The sequence below is a fragment of the Falco naumanni genome, chromosome 14 (genome assembly GCF_017639655.2).
Source record: "Falco naumanni isolate bFalNau1 chromosome 14, bFalNau1.pat, whole genome shotgun sequence".
Classification (NCBI taxonomy): domain Eukaryota; kingdom Metazoa; phylum Chordata; class Aves; order Falconiformes; family Falconidae; genus Falco; species Falco naumanni.
In genome coordinates this window covers 16,618,558-16,631,250 of record NC_054067.1, presented here as the reverse complement: position 1 = coordinate 16,631,250, position 12,693 = coordinate 16,618,558, and the positions used below count along the sequence as shown (strand labels likewise).

The window sequence follows — 12,693 nt, the reverse complement described above, 5'->3', positions numbered from 1 at the left end:
AACGGGTGTGTGCAGATGCCAGCCCCGGCAGGACAGTCCCCACCCTCCACGTGAGTCACCAGCCACCCACCAGCACCTGGATTCACAGCCACAGCAAAGTTTTTTTTACTGCTTAAAACAGTCCCACTGGCACCCGTGGCCCCAAGGTCCCTGTATGTACCACAGCGGGCAGGCTGGGGGTGTCGGGGCACCGCAGGGGATGTGCATCGCATGGCAGCTGGCTTGCAGCAGCAGGCAGTTTCCGCACCCCGTAAGCCCGTCGTGTCCACGTGCATAGTCCCAGGCAGGCAGGCATGCTCCTGTCCCCCTGCCACTGCAGGGCCACACTGGGACCCACTGCCACTGCAGGGCCAGGCAGTGCTTGCCTCTGGCGTGGCTTATGCCACAGGTCCCCTCTGGCTGCCAGCGCAGCCCAGGGCTGTCTGTCCCCTGTCCATAGCCAGCTGGAGAAGCCGGGCACTGACCAAGCCTCAGACGATGCTGTGCCTCACGCCGGGCTCACAGGGTGCCTGGAGGCGCAGAGGGGTCCCCGGCAGCTGCCGGCGGCAGCAGACACAGTGCAGAAAGTCGGCAACATTGTGCCGGAATAGCTGGCGGCAGGGGTGGAGGTACTGGAAGAAAAGGAGCATGAAGTAGATGCCCAGGCAGTAGCCGAGGAGCAGCTGCACCACCAGCAGTGGTGTGCAGATGTTCTCATAGACATCTGTCTTGAAGAAGTACCAGAGGACGACGAGTGCTGTGTTCTCTGCCAGCCGGACCACGTAGTACGTGGCCAGGCGGCCCCAGTTCTGCGACTTGTCAATGAGGTCCCGGTCGGCCAGCTTGAGCTGCACGGCCGACCAGCAGAACATGTTGATGCTGGCGTAGAGGAGGGTGAAGGCGCAAAGCACGACCACCGTGCCCACACGGCTGAAGTTCTTCTCGATGTTGTCAGGCAGGCGGGTGCCGCTTCGCCAGAACTGCACCCAGGGCAAGAAGAAGACCACCAGCAGGTTGGCCAGGGCGATGGGGATGATCCAGTGCTTGAAGACGGTGCTGAAGAGCACGAGAACGGCCACGCGGGTGGAGATCTCCAGGCTGCGCCACACCACAATGCAAAGGAAGGCCAGTGGCCGCAGCTGGACCTTGTAGTCATCATACTTGACCTGGATGGCCAGGATGTTGCAGACAAGCGCTCCGTAGGTGACCGACACCAGGCAGATGCCCATGAGGATGGCTGCAGAAAGAGAGGGCGAGGGGAGTCAGGCAGCATCGGGGACTGGGCTGTGTGTCCAGCCGCTCTGCTGCCCTGGGTGCAAAGCACGAGGCACCAATCCTGGGTGTGAAGTGGAGGGTGCCAAGCACTGGTGCGTGCAGCAGGAGGCTCAGTGCGAGTGCTGCTGGGACAGCTTGTGGCTGGTGACAACAGACCCCATTTTGAGGTGGCTGTGGGGGGAGCTGCAGGCAGCAGGAGGCCCTGCTCCCAGATTTTCTCCCCACACCAATAAACCAGAAGCCTTTGCCAAACTGGGGACATTCCTGTGCTTGAACTAGGCACCACCCCCCTGCCCTGTGCAAGAAATACTGCTCAAGGGTGAGTGGGGCACAGTCTGCTGTGAGCATCCCTCTGCCCTCACCAGGGCCAAGAGCTGCACCTCTGTAGCTGACCATTCACCCCAGGACCATATCAAGAGCCTGCCTCATCCAGGAGCTTCAAATCCAAGGTCATTTCTAGGGAACTCATGCTCATATCCAGCACAGCCAGGAAAACCCCAAGAGAAAAAGGGAAGCTTGCGGCTGCTCCCAGTCATGCCATGCCAGTGGTGGTGGCTGCGAGCTGCAGAGCTGAGCTGAGACACTCGAGCTGCGATGGAATCATCCAAAATGCATCAAGCAGGATTCACTTCCCGCATCTGCTGCTGGAGGAGCGCTGAGGCTCATCCTCCCTCTGCTGCTCCATCTCCCCAAAACATCCTCACAGGGGGCTGCGGCCACGGAGAGGGTTTCTGTGGGGCATCTCCCATGTTCCCCTTCCCGTGCGCCTGCCATGGGCACAGAGGGCAAGGTCTGGGCTCCCAGCGTGGCCGGGAGAGCGGGTCGGTGAGGGCAGCTCCTTCACACAGTGCTGCAATTGGAACGGTGCAAGAGCACTCCTGCGTGCCTGGCTCGGTAACGTGCTGCAGCAGGAGTTAAAAGTTTGCTCTGGCACATCCAGCCCCCAAGCACATAAACATCCTGGGGGCAGGCAAGGGAGCCTGGGAGTGGGAGCTTTGGCTGTTGGGAAAGGCACAGAAATAGATCTGACAGAGGGACCGTGGGGAAGCCAGAGCCTGGAGCTAGCCAGAAAAAAACCAGTAACTAATGCAGACTGGACCACCTGCGGCAGGGACATGACATCTTTATGGGACAGGGCACAGGGTGGATGGCACGGCTCAGTGGGCAGACACCTGCAAGGACCAGGGCTGGGAGCAGAGCCTGGTCACAGCCAGCTCTTCCCATTCTCCCCAGCTTCACTGCAAGCTGCAAAGCAGGGAGCTGAGCATCAGAAAAGCAAACCAGGGGATGGACAAGCGCCCAAATTCCACAGCTTGTGTTCCATGTTTGCGGGAGTCCAGTCCTTCACCAGCCATGCCCCCAGCAATGCCCCCCAGAGCTTTGTTCCGCTGCCACACCGGCACACACAGTTAAGGAGCTGCCGCCGTGCCCCAGTAGGGTCCCACCTGCACAGCCCTGGGGAGCCCTGTGCCAGGCACCCTTACCTCGGGTGACAGGGACATACTTCTCCAAGACGCTGATGTAGAGCTGGAGGGTAAGCTGCGGGGTGGAGCCCAGGAAAGCCTGGATGACCGCCATGCGCTTGAAGGCGTTGCGGTGTGTGGCCAGCCGGCGCACCGAGTGGCCCACCTCCTGCTCCATCTCCACCTCGTAGCCTTTCCGCAGCCGCCGCTTACGGGTGATGGTCACGTAGGGTTCCTCCTCCTTCCCCGACCGGCAGTACACCACCAGGGCCTCCATGCACCTGCGGAGACGGGACCGCTGTCACCCCGCCAGCATCCCCGCTGCCCTCCAGCCCCGCTCCCGGCCCTTCCAGCCCTGCTCGCTCGGTGCTGGCCGGACCCTGCTCCTGCAGAGTTCAGCCCAACTGATTCAGGCAACCGTTCAGCAGCGCTGCCGGCAGTCCCTGGCCCTGGGATGTCAGGATGAGGGCAGGATCCCAGGATGTCAGGATGAGGGCAGGGTCACAGCAGGACCATGGCGATGCCTGGTGGCCACTCCTCTGCTCCAGCACACAGGGTGAAGCGTGTGGGGCCGGGGGACAAGGGGTGCAACACCCGCTGCAAGGGGTGCAGCATCCAGGGTACAGAATAGGTTGCAGCAGAGCTACAGGAAGGGGTTAATCTCCCTTGGGCTCTGTTTTCCCCACCAGCACCAAACCTATCTCTTCCTCTAAGCAGAGGCAAGGGAAACTTTCTGATACTGTCTTTGATCTCTTCTTGAGCAGAAGGCTTCTACATTTCCTTCTTGGTGGGGACGGCAGGAAGAGGAGCGCAGGGTGAAGCAGAGTGTGACATGGGCAGATAAGACAGCGCTTCCGCAGTTCCTGGCACCCTCACGTGCGGGCAGGGGAGGTGGGTTTCTCCCACGCTGCTCCCCACTGCACGGCCAGCAGGCAGCGTGACCCCCAGCCCCTCCGCACACAGCCGTGAAGCGGGTGTGTGAGGGCCAGAGGCCATCAGCAGAGGAGGACCCATCTGACAGGCTTGGCTCCCGCTCCGGGGACGGGCTGGCTCTGGGACCAACAGACACAATTATTTATGAGTGCTCATTAGGACAGCAGTAACTGCTGTGTTTCAGACCCAAATGGAATGAGGGTTTTGGATAAATCCTCTTGCTAGATCAGGCCAGCACTCATGGCTCGTTGCAAACTCTTAACGGGAAAACAGTTTCATCAAAATGCCTGGCTTCAAGGGCAGTCCCAGCTGGCTCTCGGTGCCCTGCCAGACCGTAGCAGGCTGGGCTCCGTCTCCTGCCCAAGGAGCCAACCGAAGCAGCCGCTCGTGAGCAGCTCTGCCTGGCTTTTGCAAGTGGCCAAACACCATCGTAACCACCTCAGACAGCCACAGCCGGTGCAGTGTGAGCTGCAACACCACCGCGGGCCAGTACAGGCTGACGTGGACCTGCAGCCCTTCCACAGCTGGTGGCCCTGAGGTGAGACTCCCCGGCCACCTCTGGAGACGAAACGTGGTGACGAGGATGCCTCTGGCACCCTGCTTGTTTCCGGTGATGGAGGAAGCATGGTGCAGGCCGCGGTGTTTTTGCAGCTCTGCAGGTATGGCGTGCCCCAAAGCGTGGCTGCCGGCGTGCCCTGGCGGAAGGAGCCCCATGGAGATGACGGCTCTGCCACGCTGCCCACTGCACCCCCTGTGCGTTCTCCCTGAGCATGGCGGCCCGGGTGACAGCAGCCCGGGGAGCACTGCAGCATTCCCAAGGAGTGAGCGATCAGCACCTCTCTGCCTTGTGCAACACCCACTCCTTTGCCCTCCCCCCCCCCCCCCCATGGTCCGGTGGCCTCCCGGCTCCCATGCCACTCCTGCTCCTGCACTCATCTCCTCTCCTCCGTGTCCCATAAGCCCACTCCCCGCCCCAGGACTGGGGACCTTTGCTGGGGGACAGGACCCTTGTTTCTATTCACCCTCAAGCACCCCTGCCAGGATTTGCATCTGTGCCCCCAGCCTAAGCGTGACCCTGGCAAACCCCACAGGCCGAGGGAAACGCCGGCTGCAGGCAGTGCCCGCGCACAGATCCTGCCCAGCAGCTGAGTGCAACAGGCTGGCAGCGCCCAGCCCTGCCCGGAGCCGGGATCCAGCAGGCAGGCGAGCAGGCAGCACCCCGGCATGACCCTGGCATGGCTGGAGAGGGGCAGCTGAGCACAAGACCCCCGTGGTCACCTGGTAGCAGTGGTGTCCCAGGGGAGGAGGGGGACAGGGAGCCGTCAGGAGCAGCTCTGGGCACGCCGGAGTGATACAGGGGCAGATTTCTGCTGACAGCCAGTGCCCGGGGCGCCCTGCCCGGACCACGGCCACCGCTCTCACCTGGGGCCCGCACCATGTGCCAGGGGTCCCCACGTCCCTTCCAGGGGTCCCCAGTGTCCCCTATCGCACCATGCCGGGGGTCCGCGTGTACTGCTGGGGGTCCCCGTGTCCCTGCCGGGGGTCTCCGCGTCCCCTACCATGCCATGCCAGGGGTTGCCATGTCCCTGCCGGGGGTCCCTGTGTCCCTGCCAGGGGTCCCTGCGTCCCCTATCGGGTCGCCGCGTCCCTGCCGCGCTCACCTGATGAGGGGCCCGAGCTGGAGCAGGTGCATGAGCAGGACGAGGGGGCGGTCGCGGCTGAGGTCGCGGTGCACGAAGATGAGCGTGAGCTGCACCAGGACGGAGGGGCAGAGCACGAAGAAGATGGTGAGCGCCAGCCAGAAGCGGTCGTCGGAGTGGTCGTAGGAGAGGCAGAGGACGGCGGCCGCCGCCCCCTCCCCGCAGAAGAGCGCCGTCGAGAAGACGATGCCGAGCGGCAGCTTCGCCCGCGACGGGGCGGCGGGGGCGGCCAGCGGGCAGCCCCCGCTCGGGCCGTCCATCCCGGCCCCGGCCCGGCCCGGCGCGGCCCGGCCCGGCCGCTCAGCCCCGCCGCGGCTCCATCCCGGCTGCAGCGGAGAGAAGAGCCGGCTGCGGGGCGGGGCGGGCGGCGCGGGGCGGAGCGGGGCTCCCCCGCCGCACGGCGCCCCGACGGGCAGCGCCGGCCCGGCCCCGCCGAGCCGTGCCCAGCCGTGCCGAGCCCCGGCGGGGGGGGCGGGCACCCCGGCGGCGCTCCGGGCCCGCCCCGACGGGCACAGGGGGGCGGGATACCCCGCCGGGCCCCGACCCCTCCGTCCCGGGGCCCCGGCCAGGCCCCCCCGCCGTGCCCGCCACCCCCCCTGCCCGGGGCCGCCCCGCGCGGCTGCACCCAGACCCCCGCCAGGCGCGGAGCCCCCTGCCCCGGTGCCCCCATCTTTGCTTGGGATCTTCCAGCCCTGTTTCTGCCGGGAGCCCCCACCCCAGGACACCCCCAGAGTGCCAGCATCCACGCCTCAGGACCTCCGGCCAGCTCAGGACCCCCCTGCAGCACCCACCGTGGGACCCCCCCTTCCCCAGCCGTAGCCATGCCAGCCCCCATGGAACACTTTGGGTGTCCCCCAAGCCTCGGCGGTCCCCCCTAGGACCCCCCTGCCAAGTCCCGTGTCCTGACAGCTACCAGCCCACCAAGGTGCAGCAACATCGGGGGGTCCCCCTAGGGAAGAGCTGCCAAGCAGCCCCAGGGGGAGCGGGGTCCCACTGTGGGGCAGGAAGGGGTGCCAGTGAGGGTGCCAGCCCTGCCCGCAGCCAGCCCTGTGGCTTTCACTGGCCATCTGCCAGAGCTGCCTGTCCCCGCTACCACCCCAGTGCCAGGGGGCCCAGCTCCAGCCCCAGGGATGGGTGCGTGGGGCTGGCCCAGGGCACCCACCAGCCCGTGGCCCCGCTCTCTGCGGGGCAGCAAGTGGGAGGAAGGGTGCTGCCGAGCAGGGGGCATTTGGTATTTCGAAAGCCAAGCTCTGGCACAGGCACCCCTTCAGGTCTGGCGGGTGTCTGGTGTGTGTATGCTGGGCTGGCCTCGAGATCTGGGTGGGATGTTGTGGGGCAGATGTGGTTCCTGCATCCTGAATGCTTTTGCCTCCAGGTGGGAGGTAGTGCAGACCACCTCGGCCTACAGCTGAGCAACAAGGTGCTTTTCCCATTGCCTTCAAGGCCCCACCTTCAAGGTGGTGGGGTATATGGACTCGCTGACAGAGCCAAACATCCCACCGCTGAACCCGCTGCTCAGCCCCACATCCCCTCCTGTCTGTCCCACCCATGGTCTGGGCCCGGAGAGGCCAGCTGAGCTCCACACCTCGGCCACCATCGCAGCAGCGGGAACACAGGGCTGGCTGGGCTGCTCCCCACACCGATGGCCGTGGGGGTCCCCGCTCTGCCCGGCAGGCATGGTGGACCCCACCACCAGCCCCACCTGTGAGCGGTGGTGTGAGCCCATGCAGCTGCAGCGCAGCGATGCACACGCTGTCCTGCCCGAGCGCATGCTGCCTGCCAGTTACTCAGTCCAGCCTGGGCACACGCTGGCTGGCTGGGAGGGATGGGACAAGGCAAGGAGTGTCTGAGGTCATCCAGTTTTCCCTGGTTTAGGCAGACAGGGAAGTCTTAGGTAACTTTTCAAAGGCGCTCAGTGTTCACCCCTCGGCAGCCAGGCCAACTCACAAGGAGGTGCCCACGCTAACGGCAGGGATGCTGTGTCCATCGCTTGCCCAGCCCCGTGCAAGCCAAAAGCATGAAACCTCCCAAAGCCCACACATGAGTTTCCCCCATTTTACCGGCTGGAAGAGTTACCAGGGCTATTTGGCTTATCAGCAGCAGAGCTGGGAATAAAACCGCCTGAGACCTTGGAGGCCACGTCTCTCCTGACAGCAGCTCCTGCACAGAAGCAATCCCAGTCCCTGCAGCTGCTCAGCGCTTTTCCTTCCAACACTGAACAGCTGCTTTGGGAAACCGCAAACGCCATGAGCTCATAGGGACTGGCCTGACCGGCAGGGACAGGAGACCTACATGTGACCACTCAGCTCTGGTATGATAGTTACATATTTTCAAGCTGGTTTTGGAAAACAGCCGCTCCAAAAAAAACCCAGCAGGGCAGAGGGCGAAGGGAGCAGTGTCCAAGCGAAGGAGCCTGACGACCAGCCGAGTGGCTCCTGTGGACGCTCAGGGTGGGAGCTGAGCGCAGGCAACAGCTGTGCCTGGCTGGGTGCTCAGCCAGCAACAGCGCATCGTTCGGCACTGCCAACTGCGCCCACACCTCTGTATTAGCAGCAAGAGCAACGTGCAATTTATACTATTTATGCAACTTCCACTTATCCAAATTAAAAGCATCCCTCAGGAGTCTGGCAGGTCACCAAGCCCTTGGCTGAGCAATGCCTGGGCTTCGACTCATCGTATTTTTAATTTCATCTTCCTCTGCTTCGTGATGAAATACTTAAGAGCAATTGTTTAAGCAGTCAAGAATTCCAGTCCTGCATCCCAGAGTGCTGGCAGCTGTCAGGGGAATGGAGGGATGAAGCTTCACAGTGTTTCCCACATCAGTTATTACCCCATTTTCTGACCCAAGCATGGAGGGGCAGTGGGCTGTTTTCTGGTTCGTGCTGTGAGTCACCCCTCAAGCCTAAACCCCACCAGTCTACAGCTCAGAGCTGTAAACAGCAGACCATAAAAGCAATCCGTGTCACAGATAGCATCAGCGAGCGATCCTGCCCCCGCTGCCTCCGCCACTCCCTGTACCTGCCGGCTCGACGCCTGCGCCGCTGCCTGCAAACCCAGCAAGGCTTGGGCTGCCAGACACCCTGTGACACTGCCGTCACAGCGCTGCCAGCTGATCCAGAGCTGCCGTGAGCCAGGAGGGGCTGCCCAGGCACTGGGGACATCCTACTCAGGCATTCCCGTGTGCAGTGGCCAGATCCTGGGCCAGCAGAGCGGGCAGGTGCTGGTCAGCCCTCTCTGTCAGTGCTGCTGGGAGCAGAGCAACCTCTAGGCTGGGTGGGGTGAAGTCACCTCCAATATGATGGCAAAGCACCATGGAAGTGCCCATCCAGATATAACCGGAGGTGCTAAACAGAGGGGGACAGTGCTGGCATTCCTAGGACCACTTAGGAAAGTGGTGGGGTTTAGACGAGTTGCATCGATGTTACATAGTTCTGTTACAGCAGCACCTAGCAGCTCATATGTTTTGCAGACCTCACTGTCAGGAGCTGGAATAGGAAAGAAAGGCAAAGGGAAAGAGAAAGCACCTTTTCTCCCCGCCCCAGGGTGGCACAGTGCTGCCCAGGTCCCTGCCCTGTGCCTTGCTGCAGGCACCAGCTTCCAGGAGTCTCCCCCCACCCAGGGATGCCCAAGGCACCAGCCTGAGTCCTGCCACCGCGTACAGATGTCAGTTCCCTGGCTCCCACAAATGCCTGCCCTGTCCTGGAGAGCATTCTAACTTCATTATTTTCTTAATCCCAGCTTTCATTAGGTGTTTCATCCCTGTGTTCACACCATGTACTTTGAACACAGGGCTGTGGCAGCGGTGGCTGCCTGCTGTGTGAAACTCAGGGTTTGCTGGGCAGTTTTTCCAGCCTCTTGCACGCCTGCAGATGCATGAGGGCATTTGTGTGTGAGAGCCTGGGCTGTACGTGGGGTGGGAACCGGCTCCCTCACCGGCTCTCACTCTGAAAATAGCCATGTCTGCTTTACACATGCCTGCCTGGTGGCTCAGCTCCTGTAAAAGGAAAAGAGAAAAGCTGTTTGTTTAGAAATGGCAGGGAGCTGCTTGCCAGAGCCCTTAAAGAGCCCAGCTTGGGAGAGCTGCTGGCAGGCTCCTGCAAGCTCTCCTTTCCTCTCGCCGGGGCACTGCCACCACACTAGGACCCGGAGCAGACATCGCTCCCAGTGCACTTGCTGGGACAGCCAAGCACACACCGCCGGCTTCCCAAATATAGCCCTGCACACAGAGGTGATGGCAGCTGCTGGGGTGCAGGGACAGCCATGCTGCCCCCCCACTGCCCTTTCAGAGCTGAAACCTCCTCAGGAGCACGCACTGTGCTGGGGATTAAATATTTATTCAGCTGGTGCCACATGGAGCGATGGTGGGGATGTGTCGATCCCCAAAATACCCCGTGTGCTGGATGAAGTGGAAATCACAAAAAGTTCCTCAGCCTGGCAGGCAGTGCTGGGGGGTTCCCAGGCTTCTGTGAGCCGGGAACTTTTTACTTAGTTTGGAAATAGCTTTGCAAATGACTGGTTTTCACAGCCTGAACTGTTTGGACTTAACATTGTTTTCTCAGTAACTCAGCTGTATTTTTTCCTGCCCCAGCAGTCTGTGGAATAGTTTTTGCTTGGGGAAATATTTTTTCCATTTGCTTCATCATGCGACTGCTCTTACCGCTCCAGTTCCTCGTCCAGCTTCATTCTCTTATCCTGCTGGGAGAAAAACTCATGTCTGTCCTGAGGACCTCATCCCTCTAAATTTCACTGCCGGCTGGAGGCCGTGCTGAGACTGCCAGCAAGCTCGGTGCTACCAGAGCCGGGGTGCTGCCTGCTGAGCAGGCATGGCTGTGCTCCTCCAGCACGGCCCCCGCTGCTGCTGCCTCACGGCCTAAACTCATTAACAAGAAAACAGAGTTACCTTCCTCAGGTGCATTTATAGGTCTTTGCGATAATTACACATTTTGAAGTCATGCCTCTCTGGCTACAGTCCCAGCTCAGGCAGCGGGTGATGCTGTAACACTAAACCAGGCAGGAAGGGTTAAAATTACTTTTAATTAACTGATTCCCCCAGTCCCACCTGCTGTAACAGTATACAGCCCTGGCAGCTGCTAACCCAGCCACGCTGCGACTGCGCATGCCCAGGCGCCCTGGCATGGTTTACAGTCTCCTTTCCCCCATGCTTTGCTGCGGGAAAGCAGCAAGAGTACTGTAATGCTCTCGGCAAAACCACTGTAGGAGCCCAGGTAAGGCTCGTAGCCATCACAGGGGCATCACCGAGCTGCGTGCACGCTGCAGGAGCAAGCTGGCAGCTTCCCCACGCAGCAGGCAGCGGAGCAAACCCCAGCGAGCTTGCACTCAAATCCAAGCCCCTCCTGGGAATTCCTGTGTGCTCTGGCTGGAAAGCACCGGGCCAGAAATTGGGTGAAAAGCAACCAGCTCTCTGCACACTTCCTCCGCTGCTTCTGCATCCACCGCAGGGTGGTGGTACCGACGGCAGGGGAGCGAAGAGTTCTCCAGAAAAACAACCTCCCTTGCCTAAAATAGCTTTGCAAAATGGTCGCTGGCCTGGTGGAGGGGAATGCGGCTGGTTTGCACCACGGCCTCCGTGCTGGCACAAAGTGTCGTGGTACAAACTGGCCTCACCCCCTGCTGCCACACCAGCCTACCAGCAAACATCCGTGGTGCCCCAATTCATCACCAACAGGTCGCTGTGGCACAGGCTGTAATTATCTTGCATTTCCAGCCTGACCGCAGGGTGTTCGCCTGTAATTAGCTCTTGGGATTTAGGAGCTCGCATGATCCCGGGTTATCGTTAGCTGCCAGAGCCGTGCTGAGATTTAAAGGGACGATGCAGCTATTTGCACATCTACTGCCTTGGTGTGCTGCTGCCAGCCGATGCATTAAATAGAAAGATGAGTCCCTCCCCAAAGCCCGTGCATGTCTTCCCCCGCCATGGATGCCTTTCTGGGCAGAGTCGACACAGTCCCAAGCAAAGCAGAAGAGCTTGCAAATATTTCCACCTGGATTTTTTGTTCCTTGTCATCACTTCGGTTTTGGTGCCATCCCAGGTCAAGGCTCTCGGTAAATGCTATAGGCAGCCCCTATAGCTCTGCATTGCCCACTGCTTTCCCTTGCAAGCTGTCACTCCCCATGTGCCAGCGCCCCAGCCCTGCCACTGCTGCCCCCCCAACTCTGCTCTTCACCCTGGGGGGTCCAAGGCAGGGTTCCCAGTGTGCCTGATGCTGGCTCAGGCGCATACTCACGGGGTCTAGGGCAGCCAAGGCAGGGCAGCCCGCCAGCCTGCATCCATCTGCACTTCTCCACGGTCCCTGTGGTTTCGCCTTCTTCCCTCGCCTGCGACACTCCGGTGGGCAGAAATAGCCCCAAAACACGTGCTGCCTTCCAAGAAGCGATGCCAGGGGCTGAGCAGCCCTGGTGCCCTGGGCTCAGCCCTCTCTCAGGGACTCCCACTGGCACCGGCGGCACCAGAGGGTCCAGCCCTGCACGGTGCCGGGGCACGGTCCGGTAACAGCTCCGGTGAGGAACATCTCTGGTTATCCACCAAGATAATAAATTCTGCCTTAGAGTTTCTCACCTGGCAACAGTCACCAAGGAAACCCGGACGGCGGCTGCGGGTCCCCACTGGCACTACCTGGGGTGGTACCCACAGCGCTGGCAGAGGGGCTCCAGCTGCACCCCGGCTGGCTGCACAGGTGAGGGGCCACTCACCTGCTCTGCACTCCGAGCCCAGGCCCAGCAAAATGCCTGTCAGTTGGGGCTTGGCCCTCACACCGCCTCTCCAGAGTGTGTGTTTCCCATGATCTGGGGTGGATTTTGCGGTTTTCCCAGCCATTGAGCCGTGTGTGTGTGCATCGGGAGGGGTGACATGGAGCTGCCTCAGGCTTCTGGCGGGTTTCCCAGTCCCCAGCGCCAGTTTGGCCAGGGATTTTGGACACTTGTGTTAAAAGCAGCAGAGCCTCAAGTGCTCAGAGACCTCTGGAAATCCATCAGTGCCAGGGGAGGCCGTGCCAATGCCTCCAGGGCTGCCTGCCACACGGTGCTTCCCTATTTATAGCACCGGTGGTCGTGCATCTCCCTGTCCCAGCCTTGCGTCCGCTGGCAGTGCCACCCCTAGGCACAGGGGCAGGTGCTGGCACTTCCAGCAAGTCATTTCAACCCTGGTATGGCTCATTCTGCAAAAGGCTTCCCAGCCCCATGCTGCCTGCAAACCTGGTGCTGTCGCTGGTCCCAGCATACTGCCAGCACGGGGGCAACGGGGAAAGGCCATCAGGCTGGGGACAGGGCTCCATCCCTCGGCCAGGCTAAGGCAGCTGAGGTGCAGCCACTGCCCCGCCATCAGC

General features: G+C 61.4%; 1 protein-coding gene across 1 annotated transcript; it reads right to left on the bottom strand.

Annotated features, from left to right (window-relative positions):
- Positions 1-81: 81 nt before the first annotated feature.
- Positions 82-5,775, bottom strand: XKRX (XK related X-linked). The gene is made up of 3 exons (XM_040614536.1): positions 5,312-5,775; positions 2,739-2,998; positions 82-1,216 (listed from the first exon to the last, which is right to left on the bottom strand). Exons 1-3 carry the CDS (start codon positions 5,608-5,610, stop codon positions 471-473), a joined length of 1,305 nt encoding a protein of 434 aa, XP_040470470.1. The 5' UTR covers positions 5,611-5,775; the 3' UTR covers positions 82-470.
- Between the last annotated feature and the right edge of the window lie 6,918 nt (positions 5,776-12,693).

Coding starts and splice junctions, on each gene's coding strand:
- XKRX (XM_040614536.1), bottom strand. CDS start 5,610: ATGGACGGCCCGAGCGGGGGCTGCCCGCTGGCCGCCCCCGCCGCCCCG. Junction 2,999..5,311: donor CAGCTCGGGCCCCTCATCAG/GTGAGCGCGGCA, acceptor CCGTCTCCGCAG/GTGCATGGAGGCCCTGGTGG. Junction 1,217..2,738: donor GTATGTCCCTGTCACCCGAG/GTAAGGGTGCCT, acceptor CTCTTTCTGCAG/CCATCCTCATGGGCATCTGC.